The sequence below is a fragment of the Sorghum bicolor genome, chromosome 1 (assembly GCF_000003195.3).
Source record: "Sorghum bicolor cultivar BTx623 chromosome 1, Sorghum_bicolor_NCBIv3, whole genome shotgun sequence".
Classification (NCBI taxonomy): domain Eukaryota; kingdom Viridiplantae; phylum Streptophyta; class Magnoliopsida; order Poales; family Poaceae; genus Sorghum; species Sorghum bicolor.
In genome coordinates, this window is record NC_012870.2 from 59,510,913 (window position 1) to 59,529,333 (window position 18,421).

At 45.4% G+C, this 18,421-nt stretch overlaps 1 protein-coding gene across 1 annotated transcript; it reads right to left on the reverse strand.

Moving 5' to 3' along the window:
- Window positions 8,959–12,037, reverse strand: LOC8058789 (NEP1-interacting protein 2). The gene is made up of 4 exons (XM_002467517.2): window positions 11,755–12,037; window positions 11,466–11,644; window positions 10,702–10,785; window positions 8,959–10,035 (listed from the first exon to the last, which is right to left on the reverse strand). Exons 1-4 carry the CDS (start codon window positions 11,879–11,881, stop codon window positions 9,745–9,747), a joined length of 681 nt encoding a protein of 226 aa, XP_002467562.1. The 5' UTR covers window positions 11,882–12,037; the 3' UTR covers window positions 8,959–9,744.

The window sequence follows — 18,421 nt, forward strand, 5'->3', positions numbered from 1 at the left end:
TCATCCGATGAAGTTGATGTCAAGACTTGCTTATTCACCAAGACTTCACTTGGGTGGTTGTGGCATAGAAGGTTAGCACATGTTGGAATGGGTACACTTAAGAAGTTGATGAAGAAAGAATTGATTAGAGGCTTGAAGGATGTGACATTTGAAAAGGACAAGCTTTGTAGTGCATGTCAAGCGGGCAAACAAGTTGCAAACACTCATCCAACCAAAGCCTATCTCTCTACTTCAAGAGTGCTTGAGCTACTTCACATGGATCTATTTGGACCAACCACATATGCTAGTCTTGGAGGCAACAAATATTGCTTGGTCATAGTTGATGATTTCTCCCGGTACACTTGGACATTCTTCTTGCAAGACAAAGCCGAAGTTGCATCAATATTCAAGAAGTTTGCAAAGAATGCCCAAAATCAATTTGATGTGAAGATCAAGAAAATTAGAAGTGACAATGGCAAAGAGTTTGACAACACCAACATTGAAGAGTATTGTGATGAAGTGGGAATCAAGCATGAGTTCTCCTCAACATACACACCACAACAAAATGGGGTTGTAGAAAGAAAGAACCGGACATTGATCACCTTGGCAAGAACAATGCTAGATGAATATAACACTTCGGAGAAGATGTGGGCCGAGGCAATCAACACGGCATGCTATGCTTCAAACCGGCTCTTTCCTCACAAGTTCCTAGAGAAGACACCATATGAGTTGCTCAATGGGAAGAAGCTCGATGTCTCATTCTTTAGAGTGTTTGGGTGCAAGTGCTACATCTACAAGAAGCACCAACACTTGGGAAAGTTCCAAAGAAGATGTGACATTGGCTACTTGGTTGGCTATTCATCAAAGTCCAAGGCATATAGAGTCTTTAACCATGCCACAAATATGGTTGAAGAAACTTTTGATGTTGAATTTGATGAAACTAATGGCTCCCAAGGAGCAAGTGATAATCTTGATGATGTAGGTGGTGAACCATTGAGGGATGCCATGAAGAACATGCCGGTGGGAGACATCAAGCCTAAAAAAGATGATGATGATGTACAAGTCATTGAGCCACCATCCACCTCACAAGGTCCACAAGATGAAGACAAGGATGTGAGAGATGCTCATGAAGACACCCAAGTCACTCATGAGCAAGCGGTGGCACAAGCACAAGATGTTGATGCTCTCCAACCACCCCCTCAAGTGGCACCAAGAAGAACATCACATCTCCTCCAAGATCACTCTCAAGATCTCATCATCAGGAGTCCATCACGTGGTGTAACTACTCGTTCTAGACATGCTTTATTTATTGAACATCACGCTTTTGTGTCTCTTGAAGATGAACCAAAGACTATAGAGGAAGCTCTTCGGGATGCGGATTGGATCATGGCCATGCAAGAGGAGTTGAACAACTTCTCTCGCAACCAAGTGTGGACACTTGAAGAGCGACCCAAAGATGCAAGAGTGATTGGAACAAAGTGGGTCTTCCAGAACAAGAAGGATGATCAAGGCAAAGTAGTGCGTAACAAGGCAAGACTTTTGGCAAAAGGCTTTTCACAAGTGGAAGGTCTTGACTTCGGTGAAACCTTTGCACCGGTGGCAAGACTTGAAGCAATCCGTATCCTACTTGCATATGCATCTAGTCATGATATCAAGCTATTTCAAATGGATGTGAAAAGTGCCTTTTTAAATGGTTATATTAATGAGCTTGTCTATGTTGAGCAACCCCCCGGTTTTGAAGACCCTAGGTACCCCAAGCATGTCTATCGGTTGTCCAAGGCTCTCTATGGTCTCAAGCAATCACCTAGAGCTTGGTATGAGAGGCTTAGGGACTTCCTCATTGAGAAGGGATTCAATATTGGGAAAGTTGACACAACACTCTTCACCAAGAAAATGAATGGGGAAATCTTCATTTGCCAAGTTTATGTTGATGATATTATTTTTGGCTCTAGTAATGAAGATTTTTGCAAGGAATTTGGTGATTCGATGTCCAAGGAGTTTGAGAGGTCCATGATTGGTGAGCTATCCTTCTTCCTAGGATTTCAAGTCAAGCAAATGAAGGAAGGAGTTTTCATCTCTCAAGAGAAGTACACTCAAGATCTTCTCAAGAGGTTCAAGATGATGGATTGCAAGCCAATCAAGACTCCCATGGCATCAAATGGGCATCTCGACTTGGATGAGGGAGGTAACCCAATTGACAAGACTCTCTATCGCTCTATGATAGGAAGTCTACTCTACCTCACCTCATCTAGGCCCGATATAATGTTTAGTGTGTGTATGTGTGCAAGATATCAAGCAATGCCTATGGAATCTCACTTGATTGCGGTCAATAGAATTCTTAGGTACCTAAAATACACACCTTGCCTAGGATTGTGGTATCCCAAAGGTGCAAGATTCCAACTTGTAGGCTATTCCGATTCGGATTATGCCGGGTGCCGGATTGATAGAAAAAGCACATCCGAAGGGTGCCACTTCCTAGGTAGATCACTTGTCTCTTGGATGTCAAAGAAACAAAATAGTGTTGCCTTGTCAACGGCCGAGGCGGAATACATTGCCGCCGGTGCTTGTTGTGCACAAATTCTCTATATGAAACAAACTTTGCTAGACTATGAAGTAGTACTAGACAAAGTACCTTTGTTGTGTGACAACGAAAGTGCCGTAAAACTTGCAAACAACCCGGTTCAACACACCCGCACAAAACATATTGACATCCGCCACCACTTCCTTAGGGATCACGTTGCTAAAGGTGACATATCTCTAGAGAATGTGGGAACGGAAAATCAATTGGCGGATATCTTCACAAAACCTCTAGATGAAGCAAGGTTTTGTATGTTGAGAAATGAACTAAATGTGCTTGATCTCTCTAACTTCACTAAAAGATAAAAGTTGTGTGTTGAATCTTGTAAATAACTTTTGCTTTGCATATCATGCATACTAAATCTAAAATACAACTTGCATGTAGGGCTTGTCTAACATGGTTAAGATAACCCCCTTGTGTGTGTGAAGAAGCTTAACCTTGGATCAAACTTGACAAGCATTAGTTTACTCTCAAGTATTGCATTACAACTCATATCATGTGCATGCTTGTTAGTTGATCGTTCTAGCTTTATGGCCATATGATGCTCCTTGGCGATTTCTCGAATTATTTTCATAAAAATCTACTAAGCCTATGGCTAAATATTTATGAAAATTTGAGGGTTTGAGAGAAGTCACTCATACCAGTTCCATTTGGTGTTTACTTGTGTGTTATTGAAAATGGAACTTGGTTGGGTCAAAGTCGGACGTGGTGCTTAGTTGAAAAGTGCTCAGAGGAGCACCGGACGATGCACCGGACGCTGCCTCTGTGCGTCCGGTGCGGTGAGTGTGCCAGACTGCACTCACCGGACGCAGGAACAGTGTCCCTGCAGCGTCCGGTGTGGTGCGTCCGGTGCTCACATGGCGTGACCTGAAGCACCGGACGCTAAAGCCAGCGTCTGGTGCCCATCGTCCGGTGCAATACAATTTTGCATATCTCTCTGCGCATGAGTTCGGTGGTCACCGGACGCGTCCGGTGCCACATTAAGAGCGTCCGGTGACCCCGCGGCGGGCGCATAAAGCCCACGCCCAGGGGCTTCGCGCGGTAGTTTTTCTTTCTTCCGTCGACTTCGCCCAAGCCTCCCGTGCCCTAGTCCGTCGATCTCCGCCGCCGCCTTCGAGCTCATTGAATCCACGACGCTCTCGGTTTCTTCCCCGCGCCAGATCCGCTGCAGAGGATCGCCTCTCCCTCCTTCTTTCACGTGGATCCAAAATCTCGCAGAGAATCTAGGGTTTGGCACTTTGAGAAATTGATTCGTGGTCTCCGGTGGTTGTCGATTGAGAGATTTCATCCGAAACGTGTCTCGTCCGTGGATCGTAAGCCGTTCGCGTCCATATCTTATCTATTCTTGCGATCTATAGGACTGTCTCATCTCTAGTCGATATGATTGCTTATGTATATATCCTATCTTGTCTATTCTCTGCAGCGCATTAATCTCCGTTGTCAGTTGGTTTTTTTGTCAGATTTTTGATCAGTCGTTAGTCCTTGCAATGGCACGTTGCAAGAATGTCAGCGGTCCGGCAGCCGGCACTAGAGGTTCCTCAGGTGGTGATGGTGGAGGTGATCCTCCCCGTCGCCTTTCAGCGGCAGAAAAAGGCAAGGGCAAGAAGCTGGCCACCAAGAAGCGCAAGGCCAGTGACAGAGATGCAGAGGTGGCAGAGGCAGTTGCAGCAGCGGCCGAGGCAGCTGAGAGAGGTGGACGTTCTGGTGCTTTGAGGATTGGGGATGACCTCATGCCACGGCAGCGGCGTGCAGTTCTTGAGAGAGAGGCATTCCATGGATCCCCTCCAGGCACTGTGACGGTTGGAGGACAGAGGATTAGGCTCGTGGTTACGGATCCGGCTCAGGAGGATCCAGACACTGAGACAGAGACCCAGGCAGAGGGTCCAGCACAAGAGCAGGTGCAGGAGCAGCCCCTCCGGAGGTCGACTCGCGCTCGTACCCAGGCCACTCCTCGGACTGGTACGCAGGGTCAGTCCACCTCCACTGCTTGTGCTACACCAGCTAGAGGCACTCCAGCTTCTCGACCGAGGCCAGTTAGGATCCACAGGGATCTCACTCTTGTGTCAGCTAGAGAGATCCAGCAGCTGAGGTTCGTTCCATTTCCCACCTGGTTTCCTGCTGCTAGGGATCCCAGAGCCGGTGCCAGGTTCTACACAGTAGTCCAGGAGGACATCCACGAGGCACTGGTTCGCTCTCAGGCTCAGTTCAGGGAGCACAGAGTGATAGACCTAGAGATACTGGGGAACGTGGTTGGAGCAGATATTCGTCAGTATTTCACCTACCTCCACGGACTTCTAGAGTTACTAGCACTCCCCGGCACTTACTGTGAGCAGTGGGTCAGAGAGTTCTATGCGTCAGTGTGGGTTTCTCCAGATCACAGTTACATCCACTATGCACTGGCGGGGACAGACTACAGAGTGACAGCTCAGAGGGCTAGAGAGGTGCTTGGACTGCGAGCCACTCCCACCAGGATTCACCAGCTGTGCTACGGGAACGTGGATCCCCCTCGTCATCCTCACGGTGGTGAGATACCACCGGTTGACTTCGTGGCTCCCTGTTTCTGTCCACCTTTTGGGGAGGGCTCCAGCAGGACAGTGGGAGATTTGACACGCCCAGCTAGGATCCTCGACTTTGTGTGGAGGAAGACTCTTCTCCCCAGGACAGGCTACAGAGACGGATTCACTCGTATTCAGCAGTGGCTCGTTGCTCACCTCATCACTCAGACCTAGTTTGACCTATGGGATCTGATTGTCTCAGAGATAGAGGACACCATCTCAGAGAGCTTCAGGGGCCGGCGTCAGTTGCCCTACGCAGATTGGATCACCTTGCTTATACTTCGTGCTAGGCCACTGCCCCTGCCAGCTCACTTGCAGAGGGAGTTGACAGAGTCAGACACCGTCTTCCCCCACTACGACCCCAGGCAGATGTTGAGAGCGCACCGCGACCTTCGCGGTGCACCTCCTCCTCGTGCTCCACGTGGGCCGGTGCCCCCACCTTATCCTAGGGGCACCCGCAGTACAGCAGCAGTTGCAGAGTCAGAGGAGCAGCATGATATAGCGATTGGAGTTTTCGCCGATGCAGAGGCTGAGGGAGAGTTTGATTTTGCGTCAGACAGCTCAGATGATGACTATCAGCCGCCAGTGACAGATCTCCCTCCCAGAGCACACGACCACGAGGCAGGCGGTTCTTCGAGTGCTTTAGACCCTGCCCTGCTTGCTATCTTAGAGGGGATGAGAGCAAATCAGCGCCGTGCAGCTGAGGAGCAGGCGAGGCGAGACAGGGATCTGGCTGCCATCAATGCAGCCGTGCAGGCTAGGCAGGATGAGCTCCAGCGTCAGTTTCTCACCTTTCAGGAGCAGCAGCTTGCTTTCCAGGCCCAGCAGACAGCGATGATGGCCGCTCTCATGGCCGCCTCAGGGATTCAGCTACCGCAGATTCAGCTCCCAGGCACGTCGACTGTCAGGCCACCTACTCCAGCACCTCAGATTCAAAGTCAGTCACAGCAGCCTCTTCAGCTACCAGCTCAGAGTCAGCCGTTCTCGACGCCACAGCACCAGGTCTCCCAGGGTGCTATTTCTTCAGGCTTTGAGCAGGTACCTCAGTTCACTCCTCTCCGCTCCGGCTTCACTCCTCAGTCAGCGTCAGCGTCACAGCTTGTGTGGGACTCGCAGACAGATCCGCACCTCAGCTTCACCTACAGTGCTCTGACTGGTGACCCTACGCCTCCTCCTCTACAGGCTCCTGCAGTCTTTACGGCGCCAGTTACCACTACAGAGCTTCTGTCGTCGTCTGTAGCGTCGTCCGAGCAGCTTGCACCGTCTTCTACCGTGCCAGAGACGACAACTACCACGACTGAGCCCGTGCCTGCTTCGTCAGCCGGACCCGAGCAGCCCGCACAGCCTGTGACAGCTCCAGAGCAGACCCGGACCGCTTCACCAGCTCCTGCAGCTTCAGAGGGTCACTCCACCTCCTCTGCCTCGACGGCCGACAGTTCAGATGATGCAGCTCGCTTCGTGGCCGTGCCGAGCGACTCCTCTGCTCCGCCTCCTCCACCGACTTCTTAGGTTTTTGGCGCTTGATGCCAAAGGGGGAGAGAGTGCGTATGAGAGTTAGGAGTTAGGGGGAGCTAGAGAGGGTCGTATGAGAGTTAGGAGTTAGGGGGAGCAAGAGAGGGTGTTTAGGAGTTTATTCTTTTGAGATACCTTTTTATGTGTGCTACTTTATCATGCATCATGTTTACTTTCATGCATTGCACTTGTGTGAGATACTACGGTTGTGAGACATGACTTCTGTTTATTGTGATATCTTAATGTCATGTGTTTTGGCTCATATTACCTTTGCTTCCGCGTTGTACTCCGATGTACTTTTGAGCCGTATGTTTTTATCCTGTCATATACCACTCACATATTTGGATGCAGGATATTGGACTTGGTTGATATAAGCATGACTAATCCTTTTTGCTCTCATTGTAACATGCTTATTGAAACCAAGTCATTGTGAAAACCTCAACTCTTTTCATACTGGAGGTTGTCATCAATCACCAAAAAGGGGGAGATTGAAAGAGCATCTAGGCCCCTAGTGATTTCGGTGATTAATGACATTATTGATTACTATGACTAACGTTTGTTTTGCAGAGGCAAAGTCATAGGTAAGGTCATGGTAAATAGGTACTCGATGAACAGGGACGTACATGCCAACTTAATAGTGGAAATCGTTTCGGTTTTCAAAGGACGGATGGACATCGTCAAGACTAGACTAGGTCTAAGTGCCATATGGTGAAGAAGGGCACTTAGAGTAGTTTAGGACTTTGTTTTCCTTTGACCGTACTATTAAGAGGGGCTTTGATCTAGTAGCTTGACTTAGGCAAGGCTTTAGGTTTAGGTGTGGTGCACACTTGGTAAACCTAGCACTAGGCAACTCAGAGATAGTCCTTAGATCGAGAGGAACCAACTTCGTTTTGGGGCGATCGTGTTTCGACGAAGTTTGGGTGCCCAATGGGGCACCGGACGCTCTATGAGTGCGTCCGGTGAGGTCCTTAGCCGTTGGGACAGTGCCGTGCTTAGGGTTAAGCACCGGACGCTGGCACCGAACTCACCGGGCAGCGTCCGGTCCCTTACCCAGGGAGGTTGCAAGCCTTCCCTGAGCACCGGACGCTAACACCGGACGCGCCGGGTAGCGTCCGGTCCCATGCGCAGGGAGCTTGTAAATTTCCCCCGAGCACCGGACAGTACACCGGACGCTGGGAGTTAGCGTCCGGTGACCTGTCAGAGAGAAGTACAGGTAGCCGTTATGAAGCACCGGACGTTCGGTGCAGTGCGTTCGGTGCAACATAATGTGCGTCCGGTGAACCCGTTTTCAGTAGAAAACGGTTAGCCGACCTTTGGACTTCGTGGATAGTATTTATACTCCTCCACCTCGTCCATGAGAGCTCTCTTGCCCATTTGAACATCAAAGAAACTTGTTGTGGAGCAAGAGTGTAGCAAGAGCCTAGAGAGGATTGAGTTTTGAGTGATTTCTTGAGAGAATCCTCCTCTAGTGAGTTCCAAGAGTCAAGTGTGCATCCACCACTCTCTAGAGCCTTGTTTGGGTCAAGTGAGAGTTCTTTGCTTGTTACTCTTGGTGATCGCCATCACCTAGACGGTTCGGTGGTGATTGGAGGCACGAAGACCGCCCGGAGTTCTTGTGGGTGGCTCGTGTCAAGCTTGTGAGCGGTTTTGGGCGATTCACCGCGACGGAGTGTCGAAGAATCAGCCCGTAGAGAGCACTTGGTCCTTGCGCGGACCAAGGGGGAGCAAGACCCTTGCGCGGGTGCTCCAACGAGGACTAGTGGAGAGTGGCGACTCTCCGATACCTCGGCAAAACATCGCCGAGCACTTTCTTCCACTACTCCTTTACTTTCTAGCATTTACTTTGTGCTTTTACATTCTTAGAATTGCCATGCTAGAATAGGATTGGAACTAGGTTGCAAAACTTTTATCCGGTAGCTCTCTAGGTCACACTAGGCACAAGGGGTTGAATTGGAGCTTGTAGGTTGCTTGAATTTTTAGAGAAGCCCAATTCACCCCCCCCCTCTTGGGCATCTTGATCATTTCAACGAGAACGTTTCAAAAACAGCTAGTGGAGCAAATGCTCACATGACAGACATGTTTCAAAGTTTCGCAAACTTAAGACCGTAGTTTCTAAAATCGTGCTTCCAAATTTTAGTTCCAACTACCTTTACAATAAAACCGCAACTTGAATATATTTGGATAAAAGTTTCTCGAATAACAATTTTTCTAGAAAAACTGGAACATTGAACTTTTTTTAATAAGTGAAACAATGATCTAGGTATATGAGAAGATGTTTCAGATTTAGGAGAGTTTTTCCTAGTTAAAAGAGAAAATTGTTCCAAAAAAATAATGTGGCTTCTCAATGACATTGTTTTAGGTCAAGAGAAAGATGTTCTTCCTTTACAACAAAATTAGTACAAGACAAAAATGTTCTAACTTCACGAGAAAACATTCTAGCTTTATAAAAAAATGTCCCAGATTGTGGAGAGAATTATTTTCAGCTTCATGAGAAAAAAAAATAAAAACCAAGCGGTCTAATACTCTAACCCAACCAAACGCACTCTTGGGCTGAATGTGTTTGCTATATGGGCCGAATTAGTCCAAAGTAACTCGACCAGCTCGCTCGCCGGCAAAGAGAAAACAAGCGTCGCGACCTGTTTGTAGGCATTCTTGTTGTCGTTTCAGTACAGGGCCTGCCTGAACATGGCAACTGCAAGCTCAACGCAAATCGCAAAGCAAATGTTGTTTCTAAACTTGGAACCTGCAGATTTGATCCGTAATCTCAGGTCTAAGCATGTGATCGTTAGTCGTGCCGTTTTCTCGCTCATTTTTCTTTTTTTTTGTACATACATATAATCTTTTTTTCCATTCTTAAATTCTTTTAGGGGGGCTGCTTTCTTTTCAATTTTCATTAACAGAGCACACCATTTCCCTTACGGGCATCAGGTGCCGACCTACAAACCCTAGTCCACTAACCGAGGCCACCGTCTCGTCCAAAGCAACACTAACACACCCGATCTTCGACGGCGGCTGGCAGATCGAGCGAGACGACCGCCGGCGGTCAATTCAGATATCTTGCCGGCACAGCCGGAAGGCAGGAGGCCTGGAGCCGTGCCTGACCATCGGCCGGCGATCAGTTCAGATGTCTCGCCGGCACAGCGGGCAGGATCCGTGCCTGACGAGCCAGCAGTCGATGCAGGGCACGTGGAAGAGGTGGCGGCACCCCGGCAGCCTCCGCGCGGGCTCGCCCACCCGGAAGTCCTGCAGGCACACCGAGCAGCACAGCGCCTGGCCCGCCGCGTCCACGGCGGTGTCCGCCGCGATCACCGTCTCCGGCAGCCGGCGCACCGCGTCCTCGGGGAGGCCCCTGACGCTGCCGGTCTCGAACAGGTCGCTCGTCTCCTCGAACGGCGAGCTGATGGCGCTGATCTGGCGTCCACGTACGTCCACACACAGATGAAAACAAGTTAGTTAGTACTCCAGCAGGCAGCTGACGCTGTGACGCTGACCATGAGCTCTTGCGTCGCTGGCAGTGAATTTTTCATTGATGCAGATGCCTGGTCTGAAGAAGAGCAGTTGGGCAATTAACTGAGACACGTCATCTCATTTGTCATTTGTTTGATGCCAAACTGTCTTCTTTTTTTACTTGAATGGCAGGTTGATGGCCTAGCTCACTGAAAGTGATCTAGATGGCAGGCACCAGCACCACCCTTTTTTAAGGTAACAAACAACTCCCATTCTCTTCTCTAACTAACTGACAAAGGTACGTATTAATTAAAGATCTATAAATGGGCGTACGTGTGCCTGCCTTTGAATTGATGTTACTCCATCTCGGAAGAAATAGATCGACCGCATTAGCTTCCGGGACAATGCATGGACATGGACATGGACATGGACTAACTACCACTCAAATTATGCGCACAAGCATTCCTTTGTTGTTCATTATATGCTGCTACCTAAACTTGTTGTTGATCGATAGAATCAATGGACCAACCGGTCCCAAACTTTGGATTTTGCAGTGCAATGAACATAAGCAACCAGCATAACAATCTTGGTGTGTTTTTAAGTTTCAGAGGACGCTGAGTGACTCTATACCTGACTCTGCACGGCGCTCTGAACCGCCGGCCCCACCTTCTCCCGGACCAGCCTGCCGCTCAGGAGACCCGAGATGATGTCCACCTGTGTGTACACAAACACAAACACTTGGGTCAGTCAGAGACAAACAGTCGGCACCACCGAGCAAACCGGAGGTACGACCGACGAGGCGACGAGTAGAACGATGCAGCAGTGCGTTTGGTTTAGTTTGCAAAATTTTTGGTTTTTAGCTACTGTAGCACTTTTGTTTTTATTTAACAAACACTATTCAATCACGGAGTAGGGGTCGAGCAGGAAACCGAACTCGAACTCTCACCGGTGCAGGTGAATGAAAAACATGGATGGGTATGGGTCCATGATATTCACATGCATTTGAAAATTTGAATTTTGAATAGTATAGGCCATGCGAATAAATAAAAAAAGTTTTCCTAAATAAATAAAAAAAAGAATTGAGGCCATACTGTAGGTCGCATCGCCCCCACGGAATCCATGGGGCATACCTAATCGTGTTGGTCAACATCAAGCCCCATTAGGCCGCGAAAACGAGAGGGGCGTGTGCTTGTGATCAGTTTTTGCAATTCGCAACGAAAACCTGATTACAAAACCTGATCGATATATATATATATATATATATATATATAGTTACAAACCGAGAATTTTGAAGCAAAGTGCCAGCGGACGGATTTGACAGCGTAGGATCGATCGAGGCTAGCATAGTAGCAGCAGATCAAAATCAAATGCGTGTGGTCAGTGCAGTGGCGTACCATGTAGAGGAGGGACCAGACGCCGGAGTCGGCCGAGTGCCAGAGGTCGCGTGACGACTCGGCGACCTCGATGGAGAAGACGGCGCCGGAGATGGCGCCGATGCCGGCGCCGCGCAGCATCCCGCTCTCCGTCGCCAGCCCCACCATGGACCCCGTCACCGCCCCGACCAGCGACCCCACTGCGAAAAGCAAGCAGCTCATGCCCATCAGACAACACGACTCTCTTGTGGCTGCTGGTCGAGCCAGACGCGCGCGGACGATCGATCGAGCACAGCACGCACGCACGCACCGGCGGCGAAGACGCAGGTGGCGACGGCGCACAACACCCTGCCGGCCAGGCCGCACGCCGCGGCGCCGGACCACTGGCACGGCACCGGCACGGAGGACGGCGACGGCGAGCTGGGAGACAGGTCCATCGGAGACGGATTGGGGAACGTGGACTGGAGATGGCAGATTGGGCAAATTGATGGTACGCGCGCTGCTGACGCAGAAGCGCTGAGAGTGAGAGGGAGAGATCAGAGATGGCAGGTGATGAGTGTCCGGAGCTAGCGAGGCGAGGCGAGGCGAGGCGAGGCGAGCGCGTGTTGTATAAATAGTGGCGGGGAATATAAAAACTGTGGTCTGGCCTGGTGCTGGCGGTGTGGAGGAGCCGCTGGTTTTGTCCCTCTGCCTTGTCCGCTAGCCCCTTTTGCCCGGCCCGGCCCCGTCGCGTCGCGTGGCCCGGCTCCGCTCCTCTCCTCTCCTCTCCTCTCCTCTGCCGCCCCCGAAAATTTTGGCGAGCGCGCCCGTGGTGCTCCTGCCGTGGCGTGGCGACCGCGTGCCACAACTGTACATCACAAGTGGACACTTTGACAGACTCCCTACAAATTCTTCTTGTTTGGGTTGAGGGCTTGGGGAGGCAAGTAGGCACCACGGTGGCGACGGGTTCGGCGATAGGCGCGCCGGCTGAGCGGGCAAGGCCGGACAGATGGCCAAGTCGGGGCGGTTGTGAACTTCGGTGTTTCTCTTGTATCCAGGCCTTGTTCACTTGCAAAAATTTTTACAAAATATAAATAGTAACAATTTCGTTCGTGCTCCCTCTATCCCAAATTATAAGTCATTCCAAGAATCTTAGAGAGTCAAAGTATTTTCACGTTTGACCAAAATTATAGAGAGAAATACTAAGATTCGTAACGTAAAGTGAGTATACTATGAAAATATAATTAAGGAAGAATCTAATTATATTTAGTTGGTATCATAATAATAATTATTTTATCATTTAAATTTAGTCAAAAATAGAAAAGTTTGACTCTCCAAGATTCTTAGAATGACTTACAATTTGGGATGGAGGGAGTATTTGACAAATATTGTCCAATCATAGGCTCAAAAGATCCGTCTCGTAAATTACATGCAAACTGTGTAATTAATTACTTTTTTACCTATATTTAATGCTTCATACATGTGCTGTCATATTTGATGTGACGAGGAATTTGGAACATTTTACAAAATATTTGAGGAAGTAAACAAGGCCCTAGACCTTATTTACTTTTAAAAAATAATTGCAAAATGGATATTGTAGTACTTTCATTTTTATTTGACAAATATTATCTAATCATAAACTAACTAGGGCTCAAAAGATTTTATTTTGCAAATTACAGATAAATTATACAATTAGTTATTCCTTTTATCTATATTTAATGCTCCTTCCATGTGCCGCAAGATTTGATATGACGGGAAATTTGAAAAGTTTTGCAAAACTTTTTGGGAACTAAACAATACCTTAGAGAATTATCTCGAGTCCAGTATGGAGGAGAAATCCAATAGCTCTAAGGAGGTACTCCGGAGATTTAGCAACAGTTTAATCGTAACTCCTTCAACTCCGAGTATTGCACTAGTGGATTCAAATCAGAAATTCCTTCGCTCTATTTCTCATCCTACTTCCGGATGGTTTCAATTCAATGCTGCTGATCCTGAACTACTTACTTAAGTTAGTTTCTTTTCCCCAGGGAGTGCGCGATGCGGGGGAGGGTGGCAGAGCCGGCAGCCCTGGCTGGAGGAGGCGGGCGGGGTCCCCCACGAATGGGCACATAGGTGAGTTGGAATAAGACAATCTAAGGAACAATTCGTTTGGCTGGTAAGCTATAGCAAAAAGTACTGTTGGCTAATTTCTTGTGAGAGAAAAACACTATTGAATGGTTAGCAGATTCGACTGATAAGCATAAATGAACAGGCCGTCATGAGTAGGCACATGTTAGATGAGGTATTAGATCAAGATCCAATGGCTGAGATCGATCGCCTAAAAAACACCTCAATTATAGTAGATCCCATGTTTTGATCCAAGAACATTTAGAGTGGATCTTTGTTTCATAATTTTTCCCCATATGAAAACAATGAGACTCACTCGAGTGTTTCGATTTTCAAACTATAATTGACATTTACAAATGTTATGATTTTTATCGCCTACAAGGGAATTTAGGCATTAGCTCTATTGCTTCGTTGTCAGCCCTTCCCTGCTCCCTCGTCATGCACGCGGCCACAAGGATGATGGGCACGTGCCTTAAATGCTTTGTTTTCTTCATATTTTCTCTTATCCTCCCTCTTGTATGGAGGCTTATGGTATTTACAGGCTAATACTAGAGCAATGTTTTCTGACAATAGTAGACCTATGATGTTATCATAAAGTATTATTGTCCAATTTTTTCTATACAATTCAATAAAACCATTTACCAATTTGGTAAATATTTGTAAAATTTGCAACATAATTTGGTATGCATGCACTAAATGACATGTTAAGTCTTAAATTCAATAAATTACATTATAAACACTTTAAATGCAGTACTGATAGTTTGAAATATTGGTATAAAAGAGATTTACAATACTACCTATCTAACTTTTTTAGCCGTCGCTTTCTAAAGAACATGAATGTCTTGATAATATTATCTTCATCCATTTGAAAGAAAATATCCCACTTAATTAATATGACTAGACAATCATCCAAAAGACTATCGACCATCTTAGTCCTTAACTTTGTTTTCACTAAAACCATTGCAGACACTACCTTTTCAACACTTGTTGTTGCCACTAGTTGAAGCAATACCAATTTGGGAACCAAGTAAATCATATCATATAGTTTATGCATTTGTGTTTCAACAAGCTTGACTAGAGAGTTCAACAATATTGTCTAGATCTTTGAAGCTATCATCTTATCTCTTGTCATCAATATAATTATCAAGTTGCATTTTAAGTTTTAGAAAATCTTGTTCAAGAACTCGTGAGGATAAAACTCAGGTAATTTGTTTATCTTCTATGTATCAAAAGAAGCAAATGAGTTGTAAGGATTGAATGCTGACATATAAGAGAGCAGCTCTGTAGTAATCTCATCAAACCAATTGTCAAGCTCTTAACTAATTTGATTAATGACACCAATATATATTTCTCTTTTGAAGTAGTCATCATTTGTTTGGTTTTCGACACAAGCATACCTTGCTGATTTTCCATAAGGCGCATAATCACCATACATTGTAGGAACTTTAGCACCATGTTGAATACAAAATGAAGTGGCCATCTCAAGGAATTGATCCGAACGGCCAGACCTCAATTGTGGCATTATGTTCTTTGCCACATTAACAAGTGAGGTTGCATTAAAAACATCTTGCTCCCTTCTTTGCAATCACTCGGATAAATCATTTGTTATCCAAGAATAACATACAATAAGTGCCTAAAGAAAACAAACTCAAAGATCTCAAGTGCTCGAAGAATAAAATGTATCTTTGTCCAATTATCCTTATGTGAAGCACTTCCCTTTGTTTCAAATTATAAGTCTCTTTGACTTTTTCGGTACATCAAATTTGCTATGTATCTAGACTATGCTATGTCTAAATACCTAGCAAATTCAATATATAAAATAGTCAAAATGGCTTATAATTTAGAATGGAGGAAGTATATGTGGAAAATAATTGGAACAACTTCATTTGCCCTTAATTCGTCGTCTATATTCATCATATAGTCTGACTGATACATGTCCTAATAGGACTAGGAACATGTCTGAGTAGGATTCTAAATATACTTGGACTATAATACTATTCCTAAACCTAATATATCTAAAATTCTATATTTATTTCAAATCATTGTATTTCTAACTTATCATCACCGAGCACATCATGCATTGTGAAATACATAGTAATGTTATTGCATATAGTTTCGTAATAAGAGACCCAACAAGTCTCACCAGGCTAGGCAAACTTATATCTTGATTTGATCGAATCCATCTAAGTTCACCACACTCAAGTGCTTTCTTGATATCCTCAAGCCTATCATTTCGAAGCATACCATGATACATGCAAGAAACTCCAATTATATTCAACAAGAGAGATAATTGATAAAAAAACTCTTACAGTCAGTATTGCCCTGAGCAACCGAAACAAGAACAACTTGTAGCTAATGGGCAAAACAATAATGGATATAATAAGAATAATATGATTCTTGCATGATCAATATTTTCAGCCCTTTAATCCCTCTTTCATGTTGCTAGCCCCATCATAACCTTGACCACCAATTTGAGATATAGTCAAGTGATGACTAACAAGTAAATCTTCAATATCATCATTAAGTGATAAAGAGGTAGTGTCATGTATATGAACAACTCCAATGAAGTGCTCACATGGTCTCCCCACATTATCAACATAACCCAAGCAAAAAGATAGTTGTTTTTTATGTGATATGTCACTAGACTCATCAGTTAAAATTGCATAGGGCTCATCACCAAGATATTTAATTAGTGAATGATTTTTTGAATCTTTGGGCTAGTTAAGGTGCAATTCCTAGAGCATTGTTCAAGTACCTGTTCACTTCTCCATTATTTACTGCAAGAAACTTCAAATGTTCAATGAAGTTCCCTCCGTCGCTAGACTCTTCACTTTCACCATGTCCATAAAATGCCAATCCTTGATGCAAAAGAAACTTGAGTCAATGCTTTCTTAAAAAGTCAAAGATCTTCATCAATCCACTTCTCAATGTAATAATCAGTTGCCATCTTAGGATTCTTAAAGCCAATTGTATCTGTCTAGAGATGCACTATGTTCCTTGTAACCGATATGAATGAGAAGTGCTTTATCTTCTATATTCTAATTTCTCTAACCACCAACAATAAATTTATATGATCTAGTACCCTTCTTGAATAAGTACCATATAATGAAAAACACGCATTCTTTTCTTGATATTATATTGAAGCCAATCATGCATACATAATTGATTTGATGATCTCCATCTCCAATCTTTATTTTTCATAAAATTATGTGCATAAGGTTTGAATGGAACTTTAACACTATATGTTTTCTGAACTACATCTTGATCACGTGAACATATTAACTTTGAACAAGTTATCTTTCACCTTGATCATGAGGAAGGTGATTGATGCCATAAACTGGTGGCGGTGGCGCTAGCAGGGTCGAGGACTAGGCATTGGATTCATAGTTTCTTTAATCACTCTCTCTTGCTCCTAAGTCTGCTCTTCCGCAACAGTTTCAACTGAAGATGGGCAGGATTTGATGTAGCAACTGCTCCCTTAGCTACGTGTTTTTGAAAAAAGAGATGCAATGTCTCCACTTCTCTTTTGAATAATTCTGAAAGAAAGAGCAATGTGCATATATAGAATGCTCAATTTGGAATCCGGACAAGAAAATTGCACCTCTAGAAAAGATCTACGCCCATGAAAACCCATTAGTTTTTTACAGCCTAAAATCGAGTGAGAATTCTATTTTTGCACGAATTTCATAAGAGTTTTGATTCTCTATGGGGTAAGTCCATCCTACCCTATAAATATGAAGGTCATGGCTCATCCAATCACACCAAAAAAGATCTATTACTCATTTTACTCTAATTCTTTTCCAGCCTCGATATGTTAGCATGATAAGCTATCTTTGGTTGAATCACTCCACTGGCAGAACTAGGGGGCTACTAGGGGCAATGCCCTCCCCGCCTAAGCACAACGATTTACTTAAAGTACCTATATAAATATTAATATTTATAGTATAAAAAATATCAAATTCACCTATTTTTTGTTAAAATATGATGATTTTGGTAAGAAATAGTGTAATATTTTTTAAAAAGTTCTTTAACTATATTATTATATATATTTTATCATACTAAAATACAATCATATTTGTTTGATCTTTCTTAATCAAAATCGCTGGTTCCGCCATTGGATCACTCGTAAGTCTAGTCGATCGTATTAGTTATCCAGTCTTGGCAAAACAGAGGAAAACCATCCAAACCTTCAATCTATTCGAACTAGCAAGGCCACTTTCTGACCGTTTGCGACCTGATCGTTCTAGCTCATTGCGGTCCGAGGCAAGATTTGTTTCAATAGGAACAAAGGGCACAGGGGAGACAGTGGTGGGTGGCATTGTTACAATGTAGCTGTGAGCTTTTGGAGATGGCGGTGGCGCAACCACAGTGCAGTGGTGGGAACTCAGATCTAGTCTCCATTCTCCTTCAGCCATCAAAATAGAGTAGAGTATCGGTCACTCGAGATCCCGATATACAAGGCCTTTCTTTACAACAACAACAAAAAAAAAAACACTAGCCGGTGTTGGTTTTGTCCCAATAATTCTCGGCAGATGTGGGTATTAGTGGGTTCCTTATCGAAGGACGGCCATGATGAGATGATAACAATAAAAATGGCAGCCTACTGGGTTATCAATGGGCATGGGTGTGCATTCCTGCGTTCCGTTCGGACAGCTAGGTACGTGCAGGAGTGCCCGGCCGCGCGCGGTCGGTGTCATCGTCATCCATGCGACCATGCCTCTAGCAGGTTTTGTGTTTTGTCCATTATTACAAAGCACGGTGGTGTACAAAGCATATGAATATATTATGTACGTAGGCTTTTAGGCTGCTGAATGCCAGCAGCACACCCGAGCGTCCCTGTCAGGAATTCAGAGTTTAGTTAGAAGCTGAAAACGACGCCCCTTTTGTAATTT